Source organism: Mustelus asterias, chromosome 3 (genome assembly GCF_964213995.1).
Source record: "Mustelus asterias chromosome 3, sMusAst1.hap1.1, whole genome shotgun sequence".
NCBI classification, from domain to species: domain Eukaryota; kingdom Metazoa; phylum Chordata; class Chondrichthyes; order Carcharhiniformes; family Triakidae; genus Mustelus; species Mustelus asterias.
The window spans coordinates 116,636,451-116,661,809 of record NC_135803.1 but is presented as its reverse complement, the minus strand read 5'-3'; the positions used below and the strand labels follow the sequence as shown (position 1 = coordinate 116,661,809).

General features: G+C 42.3%; 1 protein-coding gene and 1 non-coding gene across 4 annotated transcripts in view; one reads left to right on the top strand and one right to left on the bottom strand.

The window, feature by feature from the left end:
- LOC144491533 (FERM domain-containing protein 4B-like) overlaps positions 1–25,359 on the bottom strand; it is a 325,659-nt gene that overhangs the window by 68,295 nt on the left and 232,005 nt on the right. For all 3 annotated transcript variants that reach the window (XM_078209468.1, XM_078209467.1, XM_078209469.1), the window contains one exon: positions 1,188–1,271. In XM_078209468.1, coding sequence (XP_078065594.1) covers positions 1,188–1,271 — 84 coding nt within the window. The remainder of the gene's footprint in view (positions 1–1,187; positions 1,272–25,359) is intronic.
- On the top strand, positions 16,046–16,244 carry LOC144491932 (U2 spliceosomal RNA). Its single transcript, XR_013497516.1, has one exon. It is a non-coding gene; the product is annotated as a U2 spliceosomal RNA (small nuclear RNA).

Sequence of the window (25,359 nt, the reverse complement as noted above, 5' to 3'; positions counted from 1 at the left end):
ACTTTGACCAAACAGTGCCAAAACTATTGTTTCAGCTTTCCATCTGAACAACTCGAAGGCCAGGGAAGAACTTCACATAGTTCTGTGACTGACTACTCACCCACAACCCAACAGCAAAATACCCCGGCATCACTGACCTACCAACAACATCTTTAAAAACACTGGAGCCAAAGTCAAGACAAGGGTGAATCTCAATGAAACTGCTGGGTACCATTTGGGGCAGCAGAACCAACACACTACTCACTGCTTCACTCACTCTGGTCTACCCAACAGCAGAGTAGTGCTGCTCAACCTGACCCAGAAGCCACCAAATGTTTTAGGGCTCCACTTCCAGAAAGCCATGAGGATTGTTTCTGGAACATTCAGACCAACATAGCAGGAGTGGCTTCCTGTGTTAGTATACATTGAACCTCCTAATGTCCGCAGGGAAACATCCTCTTCAAAGAACACCATGGGTTTACAGCTAACAAAGCATTCTCACTGACAAAGGGTTTCAAAAATTCTAAAAACTGTCTGAAATCCCATAGTCTCTTCTGAAACACACTCCATACACGACTAACTGACGACAGCCCCACCTCTCCATGGCGGGCATGGTTGACTGCAAACATCACCGATTGGTAACGGATCCGAGTAAAGTCCCAGCTTTCAACCTTCCATGGACAATCTGGACAACCTCATCCAGTTGAGGACAGGCGAGAGAAGGTGTGGCCACTTGCTCCATAAGTGGAACATGACGGACTGCTCAAATTGTGAACAAGGCCATCCAAATCAGACCATTGCCCACATTTTGAACTCCTGCTCTGAGGAATCCATTTCTGGTGGCACCATAACTTTTCACACTGCGTCAGCTGTTGAATGGTTTGTTAACTGATTCCCCAACTGCATGAGTTTTTAAAATGGTGAAAAGACCCAAAATGAAACGCGTACCCATTTGTATAAAGCTACTGTTGTTTTGTCTTGAACATTTTGAGCTAAATTTTCCCATCCCGCCCGCCATGGGAATCGGGACCATGCAAAGGTCCATTGGCCTCAGGCGGGATTTTCCGTTCTTCAGACGAGTGCGGCCGGAAAATCCCACCCTTAATCTTTGATATCCCTGCATACTAGGAGTGCGAGCTACTGGGAATGCATCAAAAAGTATTTCATTCCCCACCATCACCTTTTCTGTGTATTTGTAACCTACTCACCAATATGCAAGTGATGGATGTTCCTGTAATGCACGAGTAGGAAGAGCTGGAAGTTTCTTTAGTTCTTCTCTTGCACTTTCATCACTAAGAAATAAGTAGATTAACGTGCAGCAATTATTACTGGAATATGAATGTCATTCAAACAACATCATTCCCATTACTTTTGATTTAGAGTAATTGTCAACATTTAAATGAACATGTTTGACTGCGACACCTCCAGAGTATTTTGTGGAACTTATTCTGCACCTATTGTAGATATAAATGCGAAGTGCCGAGTTAGAGAAAACGGAGCTTAAAGTGAAAACAGATGCTGCTCAAAGTGCACACTGCGTTGATGAGAATCTGAATAATAAGATTTGGATCTGACATTTTAGTCTGAATTTTATCACATTCCCAGCAAGATTTGCAGAATAGAGATCAGAACCTGGAACTGTGGTTAATATCTGAACCCAATGATATCATGACCAGTTACAAAGTCACTCCCACCAGCCCTGGTTAAAATATTCCTGCTTAGCACAAACTGGGGTTTGAAACCGAGATCTTTCTGGTTAAGCAACACACTGTTTAAATGCACTAATCCACTAACTCATCCACAAGAAGCTGCCTTTTCTTACACTCTTTCAAATTTCTAGCATTCAATTCTATTCTTTTTGTCTTCAGCATCAGGATTCCTTTACTGACAAATATGTTTTTTATGTACTGTCTGTCAAATTTGGCAGAAGTGGTAATGGCAGATGGTAGTGAAAAATTATGTTTGTATCTTTTCATGGTGTTTAAACATGCTCCTTCCTTTAACACTACCTTCCTACCCATACAAACAGGCTAGTATTATGGAAACTATACTGCAGCCCTGTACAAGCAGACAGGTTTTCACCAAGACCTGTCAACCAGTGAAAAATATAACTCCACAGACAACCTGGCACATGTTAGGTAGGAAGCCCCAGGGAAAATTACTCCTCGACCTAGTCATAATCTTGTTAATTCCAATGGTATGAGTGTTGTTTTCATTACCTAACATTAAATAAAATGCAATATAATTCAATTTCTCTCAACACAGTGCATGACACTGGAGGTACCTCACTATACTTGTATTGACAGATCATATTTAGAACATACATTTCATGTTAAACAGCACTGGTGTACCTACACCACATTGACTGCAATGATTCTAGAAGGCAGCTCACCAGCACCTCCTCATGGGCAATTAGGAATGGACAACAAATGCTGGCCTAGTCAGCAACTCTCACAAAAAAAAATACTTGGTGTATAAAGCCCAGGGGTTTCCAGTCCCTCAATGCCACAAGACTTTCTCCACTGAGTCTTTGTGGCAGCTACACCAAGGTTCAATGCATCTTTCACCATATAGTCCTGGGTCTTCGAATGTGTCATTCAGTTGCTGACAACTCTTTGCACTGGAAGACTAGCAAGAATGGGTCAGGTCCAATGGCATTCTCACCGAGTTGATGGTCTTCCAGCAGCCATTTTTTTCATTGTTTCATGGGATGTGGGCATCGCTAGCTGGGCCAGCACTTATTGCCCATCCCTAATTGTCCTTGAGGGGGCATTTAAGACTCAATAGAGTCACGTAGATTTCCTTCTCTGAAGAGCATTAGTAATTTCCTTCTCTACAGAGTATGAGTGAATCAGATGGGTTTTAAAAAAAAATGACAATTGACAGTGATTTCATGGTCATTAGACTTTTTATCCAGACCTTTAATTGAATTCAAATTTCACCATCTGCCATGGTGGTATTCGAACCAGTTCCCCACAGCATCACTCTGGGTCACTGGATTACTAGTCCAGTGACAATACCACTATGCCACTGCCCTCCTATCAGTTGATGTTTATCTCGGTGTGCATCGCTAGAAATAACCCAAAGAGCACTGAGTCTGTGTCATGGAGCTGCGTCACGAGGCTGCTCCAAACCAACCTTGACAAAAACCATTGCATCTCTTTCTAGACGTTCTTTGGAAATGTGGCTTAGCGAAGAAGGTGGTAACAGTCTCTTGGTTACTGCAGCTGCCTCGAGAGTAGTGTTGAGGCTCTGGGTGTGTACGCAGGATATGATGGGGTAGTCTTCCCACCACCAGCCAAGCTAATCTTGGTGCTTGTTTGGAAGCACTGGCAATGAGGCATTCTGCCAAATGTTGTAATTTGTTGCTTGGGCGTTGCTAAGATATAAGGAACTCATTCACTTTCACAGGGCAAGGTGTAAAGGTTAACAACGTACTTGGGCCGTATCAACACATCATAGAAATCATAGAAACCCTACAGTGCAGAAGGAGGCCATTCGGCCCATCGAGTCTGCATCGACTACAATCCCACCCAGGCCCTACCCCCACATATTTACCCGCTAATCCCACTAACCTACGCATCTCAGGACTCTAAGGGGCAATTTTTAACCTGGCCAATCAACCTAACCCGCACATCTTTGGACTGTGGGAGGAAACCGGAGCACCCGGAGGAAACCCACACAGACACGAGGAGAATGTGCAAACTCCACACAGACAGTGACCCGAGCCGGGAATCGAACCCGGGACCCTGGAGCTGTGAAGCAGCAGTGCTAACCACTGTGCTACCGTGCCGCCCTTCTTTGATCCTTGACATCATATTCCCTTCATTATTTAAAATGTCTAATCCATGTTCATAGACATTCTCCACCAACATACTATAACTTATAATTTTTACCTAGTTCCAATATTTCTCTTTTCATGCTGAAAAATAACTCACTATTTGAAAAGGACAACTATAAATAGTTTCATATCATTAATTGATTCCTAACTAATGTTGAAAACTAGCATCTGATTAATAATTTAAGTCTGCTTTATACTTAACCTAGCAACCCATCTTCAAAGACGGGGAAAACTATATAGCATGACTCAGTGAGCTCACACAACTACTTACTTTAGATCATATCTCAATGTTGAAGCTCAACATATATAAAGAGTGCAGAATAGACATGCGCAAAAAAGAAATGGCAATTAAAAGACACTCCTTGTTTGAAACAGGGCAATGTTTAAGTTATGAACCTGAATCGACCACCCTTCCCGTTCTGGGCCAATGCAAAAGTCTACTACAGGGATTGATCATGGTAAAAGCAAATTACTGCAGATGCTGATATCTGAAATAAAAACTGAAAACACTGGAAAATCCCAGCAGGTCTGACAGCATCTGTGGAGAGAGAACTGAGCCAAAGTTTTGAGTCTGGATGACCCTTGGTCAGAGTTGATGAAAAGATCAAAGTAATCAGTATAAAAGAAATCGCTGAACACAGAGGTCTCGCAATGAAAATAGAAAATGCTGCAAATATTTAGATCATACTGATCTCTAAGGGGGAAAGACACATTATAACACCATGGGTGCACCTTTATTCAGACTGACCTGTTGCGTATTTCCAGCATTTCTGTTTTTACTTCAGATTTCCACAAATTACAGTATTTCTTTACTGGGAAGGCAAACTAACATGGAGCTCATTTTGAGGAGGGGTGATTAACAAATCTGGGGAATTAGTGACCCATTAGTCTTTACTTCAATAGCAAGACTATAAAAACTTTGGCTTTTAAATGTTGAAAGGAGGCACTGAAAGCACAATGTAAGACAATGGCCTGGATTTAACACTGATTGGTGGGATCAGGGAGGCAGAAGGGGAAGTGCATGGTCCACTTGCTCCCTCACTCCCACCCTCGTCATTAATCATGCCAAATCAAGCATCAGCCAGCCTATTACTTGCTGGCCAATATGAATGTTGGCCAATCATCCTCGGTTAATCATGGGCCAAAATGGGAGAAGGGTCAGGCCGTGAACCAGAAGTCAGGCCTGGCCACGAATGTTAATGGCCGCTATCATCAGGTTGTTGGCAGCCTGAGGGATCATTGACATTTTTTCATGTAGCCTTTTGTAAAAAGGCAGAATCCAGAGGTGACATTAAAGCAGCGGAATAGCTGCAGGTCAGAGCAGTTTTTTCCAATCTGTTGCTACTGTGCTGGCAGTGTCTCATTCAGGCTCCCATGCCTGGGAAAGAAATAACATTTGCTCAAGTCTATCCCATTTCCCCGTCTTGCTGCTACCAGTCAAAATGGAGGATCCCAAAGCCTGGACAACATGGTGGTGTTGCCCACGGTTCAATGACGACTCCCAGACTGAGCAGTGGGAGGTTCTCATGCTGCAGGATGGCAAAAGGACACTTCCCCATCAGATGAAACAAGCCTCATGAACAAGATGACGGAGGCTGCCAGCAGCTGTGGGGTTGTCTCGAGGATGTGGTTGCAGTGCCATAAGATGCTAAATTACTATCTCTGTTTGATGAAGGGGAGTGTCTAAACTGTGTGTGCGTGGGGTGTGTACCTATTTGGGAGAGTGTGATACACGTCAAGTATGGGACTGCCTAATATCCGGGGGCCCCCCTGGTGTCAAGCAATCAGAGGATTCCTTTCAAGGTCATCCCTGGCAGAGAGACATCAAGTGGGACAATAACTTTATACTGTATGTATATAAATTTGTATAAATTAGCATTAAACTCATGCAGCATAAATTTGTTGTCTCCCTTAGATTTGTAATCTCGCAAATTGTCCTGATCAGTGCAAGACAAAAAGCTTCAAAAATGTCTCTTTCAGCAATATTCCAGTCTTTGCTTCTAACAGACTATCACAGGCGCACATAGAATCATAAAATCCCTACAGTGCAGGAGGCCATTTGGCCCCATCGATTCTGCTCCAAAAGAGCATCTTACCGAGGCCCTGTCCACTTAATCACCCCACTAATTCCCCAGTCCTACACATCTTGAGACACTAAGGGGCAATTTAGCACGGCCAATCCACCTAACCTGCACATCTTTGGACTGTGGGAGGAAACTGGAGCACCTGGAGGAAACTCACGCAGACACAGGGAGAATGTGCAAACTCCACACAGTCACCCAAGGCCGGAATTGAACCCGGGTCCTTGGCTCTGTGAGGCAGCAGAACTAACCATTGTGCCACTGTACCGCCCTAAAGTGATCACGATAGGATTTCTTGTTATCATTTATCCTGATATGAAGTAGTATATTTAAAAACATTTAGATACATGCCATCAGACAGCTGCAGAAAATATATCCCATATGTCCAAAGATGTGGTTAGTGGATTGGCCATACAAAATGCGCGGGGTTACGGGGATAGAGTGGGGGCTGGACTTTGGTACGGTGCTCTTTTGGAGAGTTGCTACAGACTTGATGGGCTGAATGGCCTCTTTCAGCAATCTAGGGATTCTATCTCCACTTCTAAAGTTGGCACTAGCTACTGGGTGCTGCCCATCAATGAAACTCAAGGCTGTGGTGATTTGGAGTGGAACTTGTGAATGAAACATGTTTCTAAACCGGTCATGTCAACAGGTCCAATTTGGTGCAACAGGATAAGAAATCATATTGCAGAATCATTTATTTTGGAAAAAAGACCTGTGATTTGAGATCTTGAGTGGTCATCGAATCCCTACAGTGTAGAAGGAGCCCATTTGGCCCATTGATTCTGCACCGACAACAATCCCACCTAGGCCTTATCCCTGTAACCCCACATATTTACTCTGCTAATCCCTACGCATCCCGGGAGATGCGTGACCCAAGCCGGGAATCGAACCCAGGTCCCTGGAGCTGTGAGGCAGCAGTCCCAACCACTGTGCCATCGTGCTGCCCCATTGATCTTTGGTCCTTGACAGTACATTTACAAGAAAGTTACCATAAATTTATCACTGTTGCAAGTGTCCTCCATTTCATTTTTTCAACCTTTCAAAAACAATTACAACATGCAGACAATACGATTACTTTCAAAGCACAATGTTTCCTACTTTTACATCCTGATCTCTAAATTTTAATTACAATTGAGAAGTCTATTTGACAATTAAACCAAACAGAAAAGTAATCTAATAATTAAATCATCAGTAATTGACAGCAGACTCAAACATAGAAGGTTACTTAATTGTTTTTAAATTCTGAAACCAATTATCACATCAATCTTTTCAAAATGATCCAATCTCTGATTAGAAGGTTTGCTAATAGAACAGCTTCACACCTTCTGAGTAGCAGACAACAGGCTAAGTTGTCAACCCTATCTGATGATTAGCAGCTCTTCAAATATTCCAAATGCCTCCGAAACACCACACAACCATTAAAAGCAGTTACTTTCCACGAACAATCCAACCTCCACTACAGCTGGTTCTATTCAATATGGATCCCTTAATCAAAGATTTGTGGCAGTGACATTCAAATCACTGCCTCAGTACTCTCCATTCAGACCTTTCCCCTGTATTCAATAAAAATACATCTCTTCAAATTACACTGTATCCATGCAGAGACTATGTTTGCCTTGGGATATATATCCATTGTGGAAGTTATACATTATTAAGGCATCATTACTCAACAAACGTGAAATCTATGAAAGGCATTCGGACATTTTTGTAAACACAAGGATAATTTGAATGTGGTTATATTTACTTAAACACCCCTCATTTAACACATTACTATCAGCAACATGGAGATTTCCTGTACAGTTCATTTTGAGAGATTACCGGTTCTTACAGCATCACTGCATGGTACAGCACGGAGGCTAAGCACTGGGATTCTATCTCATGTAAACAAAGGCCACATGAAAGAAAAATATTCTGTCTCCTCCTGCTTGCATGACAAATGACAAACTGGTGTAGAAACTCATTGACATTATGATCAATGCATGTTCTGCTAAAAAGAACCTTAATAAGTGAAAAAAAGCGGAAACTTAACACCTGCATCTTGCATGTCCTTATGATGTGATAAAATGCACCACAACCAATTAGGTACTTTTTGATGTGCAGTCATAGTTAGATCAGCAAATCTGATAGCTAAATAGCATAGTAAGAGTTTTAACAACACCAGGTTAAAGTCCAACAGGTTTATTTGGTAGCAAATGCCATTAGCTTTCGGAGTGCTGCTCAGTGAGCGCTGCTCGCTGTGAGCTAAATAGCACACAGTGAATTCTTACAAACAGCAAAGACATTGATGGCAGATATTTATCTCAGTGGAGAGAGAACAGAGCTAATGCTTCAAGTTTGGATGACTCTTCATCAGAGCCTAACTCACCCAGATTTGAAACGTTAGCTCCATTCTCTCTCCATAGATGCTGTCATACTGGCTGAGATTTTCCAGTATTTTCTGTTTTTGTTTTAGATTCTAGCATCTGCAGTAATTTGCTTTCATTTATTTTAGTCGTGTTGTTATTGAGGGAATACAACTGGCCATGATACTAGGAGTGGGAGTGGGAGGATTCTAGGAGCTCTTGTTCAAAATGACAGTTTTAATTTTTATTAAAGTGATACTGATCAGAATAAAGTTTAAAGTTTATTTATTAGCGTTACAAGTAGGCTTACATTAACACTGCAATGAAGTAGCTGTGAAAATCCCCATGTCACCACACTCCGGCGCCTGTTCAGATATAGAGGGAGAATTTAGCATAGCCAATGCACCTAACCAGCATGTCTTTCAGACAGAGAGGAAACCGGAGCACCCGGAGGAAACCCACACAATATGGGGAGAACGTGCAGACACCACACAGACAATGGTCCAAGCCAAGAATAGAACCTAGTGCTGTGAGGCAGCAGTGCTAGCCACTGTGCTACCGTGCCGCCCACGAACATGTGCCTCCTGTTAAGACTTTTCCACATTCTGGTTGGTAAAAGGTGCAAAGATATTATTTCTGATCACAAATTTCACACAGGCACTGCAAATGTTGAATATGCTACAGCACAGGCTCCTGAAACAGTCATGCAATATTATGGAGGTGGTACAGAACTTGCTGAGGTACCGAGTTCAAGGTCATTAGTTAGGTGTGGAATGGACATCTTGAAACAAATTCTTTACCATTAGTTGCTCTTCTTTTTGTTGTGGGCAGGTTGGTTTTAAGCCTACCTGAGCAAGCCAGCAATGATTTTACTTTTGTAAGTTGTACTTATCTTTCTGGTTGTATCACAGCTTGGCATGGCTCCTGCTCTGCCCAAGACCGCAAGGAGCTACAAAAGGTTGTGAATGTAGCCCAATCCATCATGCAAACCAGCCTCCCAACCATTGACTCCGTCTACACTTCCCGCTGCCTCGGCAAAGCAGCCAGCATAATTAAGGACCCCACACACTCTGGTCATTCTCTCTTCCACCTTCCTCCGTCGGGAAAAAGATGCAAAAGTCTGAGGTCACGTACCAACTGACTCAAGAACAGCTTCTTCCCTGCTGCCATCAGACTTTTGAATGGACCTACCTTGCGTTGGTCTTTCTCTACATCCTAGCTATGACTGTAACACCACATTGTGCACTCCCTCCTTTCCTTCTCTATGAATGCTATGCTTTGCCTGCATAGCATGCAAGAAACAATACTTTTCACTGTATACTATTACATGTGTCAATAATAAATCAAATCAAAATCAAATTCAAATTTTTTATCTTCCTCCACAATGCAAGGTTGCAAATGTGCAGTTGCTTCAAACTCAACTACAGTTTTTACAGCTGGGCATGCCTAAAATTGAACACTCAATGTAAATGGATGAATTCAATCATTTAGCTCAGTCTGGAATTGTTCCACTAAAATGTGCTCAGCTATATAAATGTGACATCCGTTGAATACTACATCAGTTCACTGCACTGAGCATAAATGAGCTGAAAAAAATGTAGTGAAGCCTGGAGCAAGTTATATATAACAAGCAAATTATAGATATAAAGTGTATGAGACACTTTATATATTTGGCAGTTTGGCTGCAGGGTCAAATGGCTGTCTCACCTTTTAGTTACACTCCGTGTTTGCCTCTTATTTCCTTCTGAACTATTAAACCTTAAAAACAACAACAGGAACAAACTGGAGATGATAAAAAAAAATGCTAGTGCACCTCAATATCGCGAACGTATCAAGATTGAATTCATTCATGTTATTTTCAGTCTGACAAGCGTAAGAGGGCCAGATATACCATAAAAAGCCAAGTAAACAGTAGCGTTCTCTTAAACTAGTACTACAAGTGAAACAAAATAGAATGCTGGAAATCTCTTCAAATACTAAGGCATCAAATGTGCATTTCCAATCTTCTGCTGTTTTTATATCCATAATTAAAACTGAATCATTTAATCATCACAGTAGTTTGCTGTGCACATTTCATACATTGGAGAGATGGGGAACTTCAGTATCATTTTTAATTCAGGCTCCCACAGTGTAACTGGGCATCGGATTTCAATTCAACTGCTTCTGGTTCTATATCCTAGGATTCAGAAAACCTGGCAGCAAAATGGAGAGGTTGGCTACAGTCGCCAAGTGCTTTATTTTTCAATATAATACTCCTTGATGGCAAGGAGGACCAGGAGCGCATCTCCGACCCCACAAGGAAACCTTCAGTTTCTGTCGATCACAGCCTCTCTAGCCCCTGATACGAATAGCATGTGCCTGCCCCAATCTGCAGCCCGTGTTGTGATCTGAACATCCCCTGCCTTTTTAGCCTCTGATCTGCAGTGTGCCCTGTGATGAATTAGTCTGTCATTTGTTGGGTTCCACCCCCCCCCGCCCCCAGGTTATTATGTAGCCCCTCAGTAAATATAGAGACCAACGTCATCATGTTTCCCAACACAGTCCCCCATCCTGTAAATGTTGAGGCCAATGTTCCCAAAGGATAGGTCAATACAGGAGAATGCTCCAGAGCACTGATTTGCCCTTTGTGTAATCAGGAAATTAAGGCTTCCGAATGTTGCCAAAGTTTACTCAATTTCTATATGCTCAAATACCAGGTCAAGCATGAAGCAGACATGACTGTCTCTACTGGAAAAACTTTGCTGCTTTGTTTAAATGCTGCTTTCTGATATTTTCTCAAGCATATGCACAGAACAATGATGGGAACAATCATTTTAACTCAGATTAAAAAATAACGCCACCAACAGGTGCACGGTTGTGAATGTAAAAAATAAATTGAAAAGCCAGGTTGTTCCCTGGATCAACACCACTGCCAATATTCCTATCTGGCTTAATAAATGCAATGTTTTATTTAATAGCATGTTTAAATTTCCTTGATGGCACATTTATGAAAAGCACCACAACAACTGCCATCTGTGATTGGCAGGGAGGGAGAGCATTCACTGCAATATCAACAAAACCACAACATCGGCTGCCATCCAAATTCATGAGGTCTAAATATTTTACTGTGAAATTATTTTATAGAGCTGCTGCTCATAGTAGATATAAGCGAATCACCCCACGCCTCCATGCTGCCAGAACCGATGTAACAACATGACCAGTGGGCACCAGCAGCAAGGGCAACTGACTGCATGCTCAACATGTCTAACCAATCTGCTTAACACATTATTGGCACAAAGTGACCTTCATCAGGCATTGTGCTGTGGCCAGAAATTGAAACTGTTTTGCTGTAGCTGCCAGTCCTGCGAAATATATCAGTGAGAATTTCGTAGCACCCGAAGCTCAGTCCCACAGAATTGCATCTACATAAAATTACCTAGTGAACAGAATGCTATTTTGTCATTTGACTTTTTGTAGCCCTCTTCACGTGGAGAGAAGTTCACACTGCTGTTAATAAGCTGCAAATTGGAGCGGCCTGTTATTCGATCTGTATTGCAGCAATTTGAAATTTGGCATTAGCAAATCACTAAACATTAGGTACTTATTGCATCTGGCAAACTGATGACATAGGAGATTTGAAACGGATATTATCAAGGAGGCAAAGTTCAAAACAGATCAGGCCCATTTGCTTAATGGCTTTGCTGCTGTTATTTTAGTTGACTTTATCAGCCTGTGCAATGAGCAGTGACTCCGACCCACAATCAGGCATAGGTTCCAACGTCCTCTTTCAGCAAAAATAAAAAAACTTGTTGAACAGTAGAATGCCAGGTGCTTTCGGGTTAATTATGTGTCCTCTTCAATTCAACATTTGAGCTATTTTGACAAAATTTGTTCATGATAGCAAAAATGTTTCAATCACTGAATAGGAATATAAACTACTTTTAATATGTGTTAGCAATATTTTAAAAGTTACCATCTTTTAAGAGGTATGTGGCCATCTCATCACAGCTAAGGTGGCCAACTAAATAGTGGGTGGGACTGAACACGTCCCTCACTTCCCATTCCCATGTGGCAGAACACTGGTGTTCAAACATCTTGTGCCAGGAACTCGGTGTTGATGTGGGTGGTGGTAGCAGAGACAAAAGGAAATTAGATACATACATGAGGAACATGTACTTGTAAGGCTAAGGCGGCAGAGATGGGACTGACTGGACTGCTTTATGATGTGGAGATGCCGGCGTTGGACTGGGGTGGGCACAATAAGAAATCTCACAATACCATCAGGTGATGAAGGAGCAGTGCTCTGAAAGCTCGTGATACCAAAGAAACCTGTTGGACTGTAACCTGGTGATGTCAGACTTCTTACTGGACTGTTTTGCAAAGAGCTGGCATGGATTCAATGGACCAAAGGGCCTCCTTCTATCCTATAATAACCATGACTCAATGACATTTTAATATATTTTATTCAATTTTCATTAAGGGATTACTTGACCTACATAAAATTATAAAGTATTGGGAAGGGGAATGGTTTGGCGTAAGTAAGATAATTGCACAATGTTCAGCATCATTCATGACTCCTAAGATACTGGAGCAGTCCATGTCCAAATCAGGAAGACCTGGACGATGTCCAGGCTTGAGCTGACAAGGGGTGAGTAACAGTTGCACCACCAAAGTGCCAAGCAATGACCATCTCCAACGAGAAAGAATCTAACCATTGCCCCTTGACACTCAATAGCATTATCATTGCTAAATCCCCTTCTATCAATGTCCTGGGTATTACCATTGATCAGAAACTGAACTGGACTAGCTGTACAAATACTATAGCCACAGGAGCCAGTCAGAGGCTATGAACCTTAAGCACGTAACTCATCTCGACTTCCCAAAGCCTGTCCACCATCTACAAGTCACAGGTCAGGAGTGTGATGAAATACTCTTCACTTGCCTGGAAAAGTGCAGCCTCTACAACACTCAGGAAGCTTAACACCTTCAGGGCAAAGCAGCCTGCTTGACTGGCACCCCATCCACAAACATTTACTCCCTCGGTCACCACTGCCCAGTGGCAGTATTGTGTACAAAATGTACTGCAGGAGCTCATCAAGGCTCCTTTGACAATGCCTCCCAAACCCAAAACTGCTACCAGCTAGAAGGACAAGGGCAGCAGATACTTGAGAACATGATCATCCAGAAGTTCCTCTCTAAGCCACTCAATATCCTGACTTGGAAATATATTGCCGTTCGTTCACTGCCACTGGGTCAAAGTCCAGGAACTCCCTCTCTAATGGCACTGTGGGAGTACCTACACCAAATGGAATGCAGCAGTTCAAAAAAGCAGCTCAGCATCACCTTCTCAAGGGCAATTAGGGATGGGGAACAAACGCTGGCATCCAGTGACACCCAGATCCCATGGATGAATAAAAAAAGAACAAGGTGCTTCACCTCGAGGACTAAGGTATAAATCTAGAAGCTGGGATGGAAATCTCTGATGGCATTTAAGAAAAATAACAATTTGGTGAATCAGGAGGGAGAGAAACAAAGAGAAAGGAACACTTTACCTTCCTAAAGGTTGTGAAGAGATAGCATATTTTGAATTCAGACAATAAAATTGACAATCTCCCCAATGTGAAACTACTTGTATGTTTGGGAATGAAATAGCCCACACTAAGTGTTTCACCTCCATCTTGCGTGGCATGGTGGCACAGTGGTTAGCACTGCTGCATCACAGTGCCAGGGACCCGGGTTCAATTCCGGCCTCGGCTGACTTGTCTGTGTGGATTTTGTATGTTCTCCCTGTGTCTGCGTGGGTTTCCTCCGGATGCTCCGGCTTCCTCCCACAGTCATAAAGGTAAGTTGATTTACCATGCTAAAATGCCCCTTCGTGTCAGGGGGATTAACAAGGTAAATATGTGGGGTTACAGAGATAGTGCCTGGGGGGGATTGTTGGTGCAGGCTCGATGGACCAAATGGCCTCCTTCTGCACTGTAGGGATTCCATGATTCTGCTTTCTGCTGCAAAGCCATTGAATTTTAATTTGTAAATTCTCACATAAGCATTGAAACAGTGAGTGTTGTTGGCCTACTTTATTATGGTATTTTGATAATGAAGCCCGATTCTGTCCTTAACTTATCAACATACGCATATCTTGCCAATATGAGTCACTAGAGGAGATCAAAAATAGCAAATCTTGCTTTTCTCCCCTTTTTCTGTGCTCAAGGGCTATAAAAGCAACTGTAGTGACCCCATTTCTGGCGTCTAGTCCTTTGCAATGTTACTTATAATGCCATGCCCTAATTCAGAGTAGGAGTGCTGTAAACTAAATGAGGAAACAGCATATTCAAAAAAGAGAATACAGTGGATGCTGGAAATCTGAAGTAAAAACATAAAACATTGGAAATACTCAGCAGGATATGGCAGCATCTGTGGAGAGAAACACTGTCAACACTTCAAATCTCTGTCCTTTCATCAGAACTGGGAAAAGTTAAAGAAGTAACAGGTTTTGACCAAGTGGGACTAGGACAGAAGGAAGGTTTGAGATCGGGTGAAAGCAGGACGGAAGAGTTCGTCTTACAGGGCCAAAGGGAATGGTGATGGAGAAGAAAAGAAACAAAAGAACTGTCTGGAGAAGGTATGCTGCTAACTGAAAGATAAAAACAGAACAAGGAAAAATGAAGCAGAGATTATGGTCTGAAATTGTTGAACTCAATGCCAAGTCTGGAAGCTTGTAATGTGTTTCATCGAAAGGTGAGGTACCATTCCTCAAGCTTAGTGAGCCTCACTGCGATCCTTGTCCCATCCACTTCTTGCTCAAAACCTATTAAACTTGCAACTTTCCCCAGTCCTGCTGGAAGGTCACAGTCCTGAACATTGGACAGAAATCTCCGGCCCTTCCGGCTGTTGAGATCTTCCAGCCCCGCTGAAGTCAACCCCCGCCGCAGGTCACCCGACAGTGACATGAGCGAGGAATGTAAATCACACTGATTTTGACGGGACTGGAAGATTTTGCTGGTGGCTGATGGTGGGCTGCCTCTGGTGGTGCAGAGGGGATTGAATTCCATCCATTAATTTGGTTTGTGTCCACAGATGCTGCCATTACCAGTATTTCCAGCATTTCATGTTTTATTTGAGCTAACATGGCTAACTGATAATAAGATAAGTAAGTTTTCTTCTTATTCCCCAAGCTCGTCTGTTTCCTGGTTGGGTCAGACCTGCACAAGCCAGTGTTGTTTCTTTCGAATCACTAACCTGCATGAACTCCCACTGAAATTAAACTTTTCAAGATTTTGCATGTGTTGGGCTATTACTCCCGCTGCTATGGAACATCACCCTCACCTGCTCTGATTTGCAGTCAACTTCAATCACATCCTGCAGTCCCAACCTCCGAATTACAATATTAAGTTTTAAAATGCTCATGCAAATGCCCTATGAAGTTTTACTGCAAACTTTGTCTTGGAATTACAGGAAGTTCAAGGGGAGACAAGGGCCTAGTGGTATTATTGCTAGACTATTAATCCAGAAACTCAGCAAATGTTCTGGAGACCTGGGTTCAAATCCTGCTACGGCAGATGGTGGAATTTGAGTTCAATTTTTTTTAAAATCTGGAATTAAGAATCTAATGTTGACCATGAAATCAGTGTTGGAAAAACCTATCTGTTTCAGTAATGCCCTTTAGGGAAGGAAATCTGCCATTCTTACCTGGTTTGGCCTACATGTGACTCCAGAGCCACAGCAATGTGGTTGACTCTCAACTGCCCTCGGGCAACTAGGGATGGGCAATAAATGCTGTAAGAAGTCTCACAACACCGGGTTAAAGTCCAACAGGTTTTTTCGCTTCTCGGCCTTTTGGCTAAGATCAAGTGTGGTATCGACATGCTGTGTTTGATTGAGGTCATTAGGTTACATTTTAGCTTCATTTGAGGCAATTTTTAAAAGTGGCATCTCGGCCTTTTGGCTAAGATGCAAATGAGATCAAGCCTTGGAGGAGGAGCTATTCCTACTCCAATCAGCTTGGATCATGTAGATCAAGCCCAAGACAGGTGGTGAGAGCCCTGTCTTGTCAGCTTGGATCAGGAATGTCTCAACTTGTTGAGACTCTGAATTGGACTTGATTTGATTGAATTGGAATAAAAATACAAAAAAAAACAGGTTTATTTGGTAGCAAAAGCCACTAGCTTTTGGAGCGCTGCTCCTTCGTCAGGTTATCTGACGAAGGAGCAGCGCTCCGAAAGCTAGTGGCTTTTGCTACCAAATAAACCTGCTGGACTTTAACCTGGTGTTGTGAGACTTCTTACTGTGTTTACCCCAGTCCAACGCCGGCATCTCCACATCATGAATAAATGCTGGCCAGCCAGCGATACCCATATCCCACGAATGAATTTTAAAAATGGTGGATAATGGAAGTCTAACTTGTTTTGTTCTCCCACAATCCTGTTGGAAAAATTAACACTGTTGTACAAAGATTTCAATTCTGTAATTCCAACTTGAAACCACACTTCCAGTTCATACAGGTAAGACACTCAGAGCTGCAATATGATAGCCCCTCCCCACTCTATGTTCCCTTCATAATTTGTTGCTGTTTGATTTGATTAAAAATATGGAACAAATTAGCCACATTCCAGATCAAAGCTTCATTAATTGGCATTTTTGTAATGCACTAAACTTCTGAGCAGCTTACTGCAATACAATGTAAAACATTAAAATGATTTATTTTAATATCCAAATGATCAAATGGAGTGTCCTTGATTTTCAAGCTGAAAGATATGATATAGAAACTGTTCTACGATATGAATAATTCAGGGTCTTCCCATATACTACAGAGATGCAGCTACTTAACGATTTTAGACAAGGGACCAACCTTACAGTAACTGGAGTTTTCAAGATTGAAATTGCTGAGATAGGAGTAAGAATAGAAATGGAGCCAAGGTGGATAAACGGAGTTATGATACAAGATCAGCCATGACCAAATTAAATGGCAGAGATTATATCGTAGAGCAGGCGACTCCTGAAAGGAATTTCATCTCTCAAAGGGCAGTGAATCTATGGAATTTTTTATGCAGATGGCTGTGGAGGCTGGGTCATTATATATGTTCAAGGCGGGAGTAGACAGATTTTTAATCAGGAAGAAAGTTGAGGGTTATGGGGATAAGGTGGGAAAGTGGAGTTGAGGATTCATAGAATCGCTACTGTGCAGAAGGAGGCCTTTCGGCCCATCGAGTCTGCACTGACCACAATCCCACCCAGGCCCTATTCCCGTAACTCCACATATTTACCCTGCTAATCCCCCTAACACAGGGTCAATTTAGCATGGCCAATCAACCTAACCCACACATCTTTGGACTGTGGGTGGAAACTGGAGCACCCGGAGGAAACCCTCGCAAACACAGGGAGAATGTGCAAGAGAATGTGCAAGGTCGCACAGAGAGTGACCCAAGGCTGGAATTGAACCCAGGTCCCTGTGCTTAGCCATGAACGGTGGAGCAGACTCAATGGGCCGAATGGCCCATTTTTGCTCCTATGTCTTATGGTCTTAACCTGTCAAGTATTACAATTTGATCGTGTTTCATTTCCTAGTCAGCAGTTTTTAACAAATGTGGGAAACGAGTGACTACACCCACTGAGGAGTTATCCACAAGGCAGCAGTATCATGACGCCAGCTGTGAAGAAGTGAAAGCCTAGTCATACAAACAATTCCCCAATGGGGGTCCTTAATAACTTAATGACTGTTAAGATTTTAAATGCAATTTCCTAAAAGTATTGCAAAGAAATTCCCATAGTCTTTCCACAGGCAGTCCTTGGACTTACAACACAATTGGTTCCTGAAAACTGCGTCAAGTTGAAAAATCATAATGTGGAACTGATTTTCCGAGACCGATAAGAATGGTGTTATTGTAGTGGCTGACCCTTTTAAGAGGTGTACACTGGGAGGGTCATGTGGGGAATGAGTGTGGGGATCTTGGTGCAGAGAGAGGGCTTTTGCAGCCAGAGTACATCCTGGAGTTGGACATGTTAACTGTATGAAAGTACTCAATATATTTTTCTGCTCGTAGATAAACTATTATAGTTCTTTACATAGTAACTGGTGGTCACCAATCCTTCCAATTACTATGGTTATAAATGGGGGATTGGTTCCTGAACCATGGCCTGATACCCTATTTTTACCAAAATAATCCAGAATTTTGTGCGCAATCAATTATAGATGACTAATATAGCAACATGATGTATTTATTGACATAAAACATAGAAAAGCATGCACAGTGTAATATTGCACATTATCTTTCAATGATCTGAAAAGCATTGACAAGTCTATTTTTCTTCATCATTCCTGGGCTTAGCAACTAAATGTCAATGCACACATATGAACGGTACTGGTGTGGCATTAGAACCAGCATGGGAAAGTCAAAATGGTGTCAATTTATAAATGTTGTAAGTGCCATTCATTGTAACTCAAATGTCGCAAAGTTGAGGACTGCCTGTATTTGTAAACTTGTCCTTAGATCCTTTGGTTTCTGTTTATGTTGTGTCATTGCAGGACCAAAGGTATGATGCATGCAAGTTCAAAATGTTCCCCACATTTAAAAAGAAACAAGACTCTCCTCATTCCTCTGCCACAATTTCCATAATGCCACACTAACAGTTTTGCACCATTTCATTTGATAACAACTGTTATTGTATATTTGTAAAACCTTATCTACATATTATCATTCTTTAAATACATGTTAATACAGAAAGTAATATGACTGAGAGGAAGTGTGCTATGGTTTTATCAGAAACAGGCACAGCTACCTTTACTTTGAAAGTCATCTGCAAGACTGCAGGGAGCCATTTTTTCCTCTTATGTTGCCATTTTATTTTCCTCTTTATCTGGCTTCTTTAGCTTCAAAGATCCATGAAATCAGAAGCTGAACCAGAGCATTTGAGATGGACTGTTTAGGTGGGAGAAGGGAAATGTCATCACTAAGGGGAGCGAGGGGTCAAGTGAAAAGCTGACTCAAGTAGGGTCGGAAAGAGCACAGGAAAGAAAATAGCCAAGATCTCATCTCCTTGCAGTTTGTGCTGAATAGACAGAATTGAGGGCTGCTATCAAAATAGTTTAATTAAAATCATTATGGAATCAGAGGTCAGAGAAATGGTATAAACAGCTGCCGTTACAGGAGGAAATTAGACAATTTGCCAACCCTTTATATCACAGCTTTCACAGACCAACACATCACTGGAGCTATGGAAATGTGGGCCAGGTAACTTCAAGGGTAATAGATTTCCGAATTATGACTTTACATATATTAAAGAGACAAAACTCTGAAACATGTAGATCCAAAATAAATGTTATACAAAGTATACTATGCAGATGAAATTAGCTCATGCTAATAGATTGGAAAACACAGTAAGAAGTTTAACAACACCAGGTTAAAGTCAAACAGGTTTATTTGGTAGCAAATGCCACTAGTGGCATTTGCTACCAAATAAACCTGTTGGACTTTAACCTGGTGTTGTTAAACTTCTTACTGTGTTTACCCCAGTCCAACGCCGGCATCTCCACATAATAGATTGGAAACAGAGGGCATCACAATGACTCAATTAGCATAGAACAATCATTCTTGTTTCAAATAAAGTTTATTTATTAGTGTCACAAGTAGGTTTACATTAACACTGCAATTAAGTTACTGAGAAAATCCTCTAGTTGCCACACTCTGGCGCCTGTTCGGGTACACCGAGGGAGAATTTAGCATGGCCAATGCATCTAACCAGCACGTCTTTTGGACTGTGGGAGGAAACCAGAGCACCCGGAGGAAACCCACGCATACATGGGGAGAACGTGCAGACTCCGCACAGACAGTGACCCAAATTGGGAATTGAGCCTGAGTCCCTGGCACTGTGAGGCAGCAGTGCTAACCATTGTGCCACCGTATATAAACATTATTCAAACAGAAGCTCAATAGCCTAGATTCAGTCAAGTAACCTACATAACAAGCAGCATTTACATAAGAGGTCACTTTTAAACTAGGTCAGATTCAGAACTCCCCAAGTGGGAAAAGACTGTTGAGTCTACACAAGTCATTCTGCTTGTAATCTGATAGGATGGCTTTAATACTGTAAATATATTTTAAAAAACCAAAAATCTCCAAAGTGCATTTTATATCTCCACAGAACATAAGAAACAGGAAGAGTAGGCTATATAACATCTGAGAGCCTGCTCCACCATTCAATTTGAATGGCTGCCTCAATTCCACCATCTTGCCCACTGCCCAAATCCCTTGATTCCCTGAGAGAGATCAAAAATCTGCCTATCTCAACTGGAATAAGTTTAAGTTTATTTATTAGTGTCACAAGTAGGCTTACATTAACAGTGCAATGAAGTTACTGTAAGAATTCCCGATAATGAAAGAGCAACCACAACTCTGGCAGGTAGAGAATTCCAAAGACTCTCAACCCAAAGTGAAGAGATTTTCCCTCACCTTGATCCAAAATGATTGGTACCTCTGATGATTTTCACATCCAGAGATGTGCAGGTTAGGTTGATTGGCCATGGTAAATGCGCGGGAGTGCTGGGTGGGATACTGTTTTGGGGAGTTTGTGCAGGCTTCTGCACTCTAGGGATTCAGAAGACTGGAGGATAGCAAATGTTGTCCCCTTCTTCAAGAAGGGGAGTAGAGACAACCCTGGTAATTATAGACCAATGAGCCTTACTTCTGTTGTGGGCAAAGTTTTGGAAAGGATGATAAGAGATAGGATTTATAATCATCCAGAAAGGAATAATTTGATTAGGGATAGTCAATATGGTTTTGTGAAGGGTAGGTCGTGCCTCACAAACCTTATTGAGTTCTTTGAGAGGGTGACCAAAGAGGTGGATAAGGGTAAAGCAGTTGATGTGACGTATATGGATTTCAGTAAAGCGTTTGATAAGGTTCCCCACGGTAGGCTATTGCAGAAAATACGGAGGCATGGGATTGAGGGCGATTTAGCGGTTTGGATCAGAAATTGGCTAGCTGTAAGAAGACAGAGGGTGGTGGTTGGTGGGAAATGTTCAGTTACTAGTGGTGTACCGCAAGGATCTGTTTTGGGGCCACTGCTGTTTGTCATTTTTATAAATAACCTGGATGAGGGCATAAAAGGATGGGTTAGTAAATTTGCGGATGACACTAAAGTCAGTGGAGTTGTGGACAGTGCGGAAGGATGTTGCAGGTTACAGAGGGACATAGATAAGCTGCAGAGCTGGGCTGAGAGGTGGCAAATGGAGTTCAATGCGGAAAAGTGTGAGGTAATTCACTTTGGAAGGAGTAACAGGAATACAGAGTACTGGGCTAATGGTAAGATACTTGGTAGTGTGGATGAGCAGAGAGATCTCGGTGTCGACGTGCATAGATCCCTGAAAGATGGCACCCAGGTTGATAGGGTTGTTAAGAAGGCGTACGGTGTGTTAGCTTTTATTGGTAGAGGGATTGAGTTTCGGAGCCATGAGGTCATGTTGCAGCTGTACAAAACTCTGGTGCGGCCGCACTTGGAGTATTGCGTACAGTTCTGGTCGCCGCATTATAGCAAGGATGTGGAAGCATTGGAAAGGGTGCAGAGGAGATTTACCAGGATGTTGCCTGGTATGGTGGGAAGGTCTTATGAGGAAAGGCTGAGGGACTTGAAGCTGTTTTCGTTAGAGAGAAGGTTAAGAGGTGACTTAATAGAGGCATATAAGATGATCAGAGGATTAGATAGGGTGGACAGTGAGAGCCTTTTTCCTCAGATGGTGATGGCTAGCACGAGGGGACATAGCTTTAAATTGGAGGGGTGATACGATATAGGTCAGATGTCAGAGGTAGGTTCTTTACTCAGAGAGTAGTAAGGGTGTGGAATGCCCTGCCTGCAACAGTAGTGGACTCGCCAACATTAAGGGCATTTAAATGGTCATTGGATAAACATATGGATGATATTGGAATAGTGTAGGTTAGATGGGCTTTAGATTGGTTTCATAGGTCGGCGCAACATCGAGGGCCGAAGGGCCTGTACTGCGCTGTAATGTCCTATGTTCTATGGCAAGTTATCCTGAGGTTGTGCTCCCATATTCTAGATTCCCCAGGTTGAGGGGAAAAAACCTCTCAATGCCTACCCTTCAGAATCTTTTACATTTCAAATGAGATCACCTCTCACAGAGTATCGACCCAACTTACTACAGCCTCTCATCATAGGACAACTTTCAACCATAAATATATTGTAATAAAAGAGGGACAATGTTAAAGGTGCAATAATCAGCAACAGAGAGGTAACAAAGGACATTGTCACACTGCATCTACTAGTTTGAAACTTCTGTATGTAGATCGCAACATTCTACACTGCAACCTGAATGCATGTTGTAGCATTCGGCCACTGATCACAGCCAACAAAGAACTCTGTATGGGCATCTTTAAAAAAATAAGAGTTCCAGTCTCCAGCTGAAAATTCACAATGATTTGGCACCAAGAAAAACATTCATACTGACACTAGAATTCCCTTGACAAGGGAACACTTGACAAGCTTTTAAAAGTCGCCTTCCAACAGGACTATTATATTGAGGCTATTGCTTCATATTTTGGGTCCAAAGGTACTAGGGTGTCAACCTACTAACCTGACAAATCAAATTACACTGCCAAATTTATGACAAAACAATAATGCTTGTAAACAAAAAAATTCATAGTAAACATAAGCAGGACTCTTTCCACCTTCAATGTTTGCAGCACTTAATTCTACCAATCGTTTTTGCAATCCGTGAAACTAATATCTGATTCACTTTACTGCAGTATAGCCACAGGCCATTCTAGCTCCACTAAAGAGCTTTGAACAGAAAACTGCACGTGCTCTGAGGGATCTATGAAACCTTGGAAAGAGTGATTTGCACAGCTGCCTCTGGAGGCAGTGCCTGTCCCGACAGCAACGTATAGACACTGCTGCCAGAGCGAGGAATGGTTTCTGTCAATTACTGCCAGAACTAGCTTTGTCTACTTATTGAGGCCATGAAATTGCTTTGCATCTGCCAGCCTGAATTTAAGTTCCCCAGGTATTGGGAAAGCAGCAGCAGCAAGAAACAAGGTTGAAAACTTTGACTGGAAAAGAATTATGTTTGCACAGTTTGCCATGGAGCATAAATTTCCCGAACACAGAAACCCACCTTGAGGGCATACCGCGGGACTGCTTTCTAAAATAATTCCACAATCTAAGTGTGGCACGGAACAAACCTGTGATCAATTAATGGAAACAGCGAACACAAAAGTTAACATTTATTTTTACTTAAACTAGAAGAGACAGGTTAGAAGATTTTGCACCACAAACATACAACTATGGTTTGTTTACATTATGAACTGTAGATTATTTTTAAAATTCCTTTTACAGAATGTGGTCATCACAGGCTAGCCCAGCAATTATCGCCCTTCCCTAATTGCTTTTCAGAAGGTGGTAGTGAGCTGCCTTCTTGAACCACTGCAGTCCCTGAGGTGTAGGTACACCCACAGTGCTGTTAGGGAGGGAGTTCCAGGATTTTGACCCAGCAACAGTGAAGGGATGGTGATATGTTTCTAAGTCAGGATGGTAAGCGACTTGAAGGGGTGATGTTTAAATCCTCTCTTGTCAGAGATAGACATTGCCTGGCACTTGTGTGGTGTAAATGTTACTTGCCACTTCTCAGCCCAAACCTGGATATTGCTGCATTTGGACATGGACTGCTTCAGTATCTGAGGACTCTCAAACATCCTGAGAACATCCTCACTTTTGACTTTACAATGTAAAGGAGGTCATTGATGAAGCAGCTGAAGATGGTTGGGCCCAGGACACCACCCAGAGGAACTCCAGCAATGATGTCCTGGAGCTGAGATGACTGATCTCCAATCACCACAACCATCTTCCTTTGTGCCAGCTGTGACTCGAACCAGTGGAGAGTTTTCTCCCTGATTCCCATTAACTCCAGTTTTACTAGTGCTCCTTGATGCCATTCTCGGTCAAATGCTTCCTTGATGTCAAAGACTATCACCCTCACCTCATGTACAAGCTTTCTTCTGTCAAAAGCCCTCTGTAAATTCACATAAAAGGGACCAACAAAAACACTGATTTACAGTTCTAACATTGGGATAACTTTGGAACCACTCCCAACTCAACTGATTATGGGTTCAGCCCAAAGTCAAGCTCTTGTTCTCTTATCTTCACCTCCTTTGCCCGCTTCTTTGGCCAAAATTATATCCCCTGATCCCTTCCCTTCATATGATGACCCCTTTCTCCCCAATTCAGAATTTCCATCCCACCTCGCCCCTCCTGTTAGCCTCTTACTCTCTGTAGATTTTTTTCCATTTACAACTGCCAGTTTGACATTAGCTGTCCCAAATTCTCTGTTCTCCTTACTCACTCTTTCTAACCAATCACCCTCTGAACTTGGAAGGACTCTGTTCTCTCATGTCCAACTCTATCATGGCACCAAACTTGTGACAAGGTTGATGCTGTTGTTGCTTCGTATGCCAGCCTCTACCTAATGGAGCTGAAGGTCAACTCTCTGATGCCATCATCTCTGAAGGAGCCACCACTGAACATCAAACCGTTGTTTTCAAGAACATCTGTAACCTAATCTCCTTTGGATCTTCCTTACACAGTCTCCAACCTTATAATTCCTAAATCTGAACGACCCACTTTTATCTCCTTTCTAAGAACCACAAATAAGACTGCCCTAGTGAACTCACTGTTCCAGCTTGTCTTGCTCAACAGAACTGATTTCTCCCTGCCTACATTCATGACTCTTCCAACACCCTTGTCACTTTAACTGTTTCAGGTTATTGGTCCTTATTGTCTCCTTTTCACCATGGGCATCCAATCTCTCCACACCACCATCCCCTGCCTGAATGGTTTCAGGGCTCTCCACTACTTCCTGGAATAGAGGCTCAACCAGTCTGCATCCAAAGCTATTCTCCTCTGCCTGACTGAACTCTCTCACTATAAACCCCTGACACCCATAGATATTTTGATTATGTTTCCTCCCTCCCTGCTTTCTGTAATGACTCAATTTCCAGATTTTCTGTCATATTTGATCTGATTATGCCACCTTCAATATCAGTGCTTCCGACATGTCTTCCTTTTTCCTCAGGCAAGGGGTACTCCACTGTAGTTGACAGGGCCCTTGACTTTGTCCATTCCATTTCCT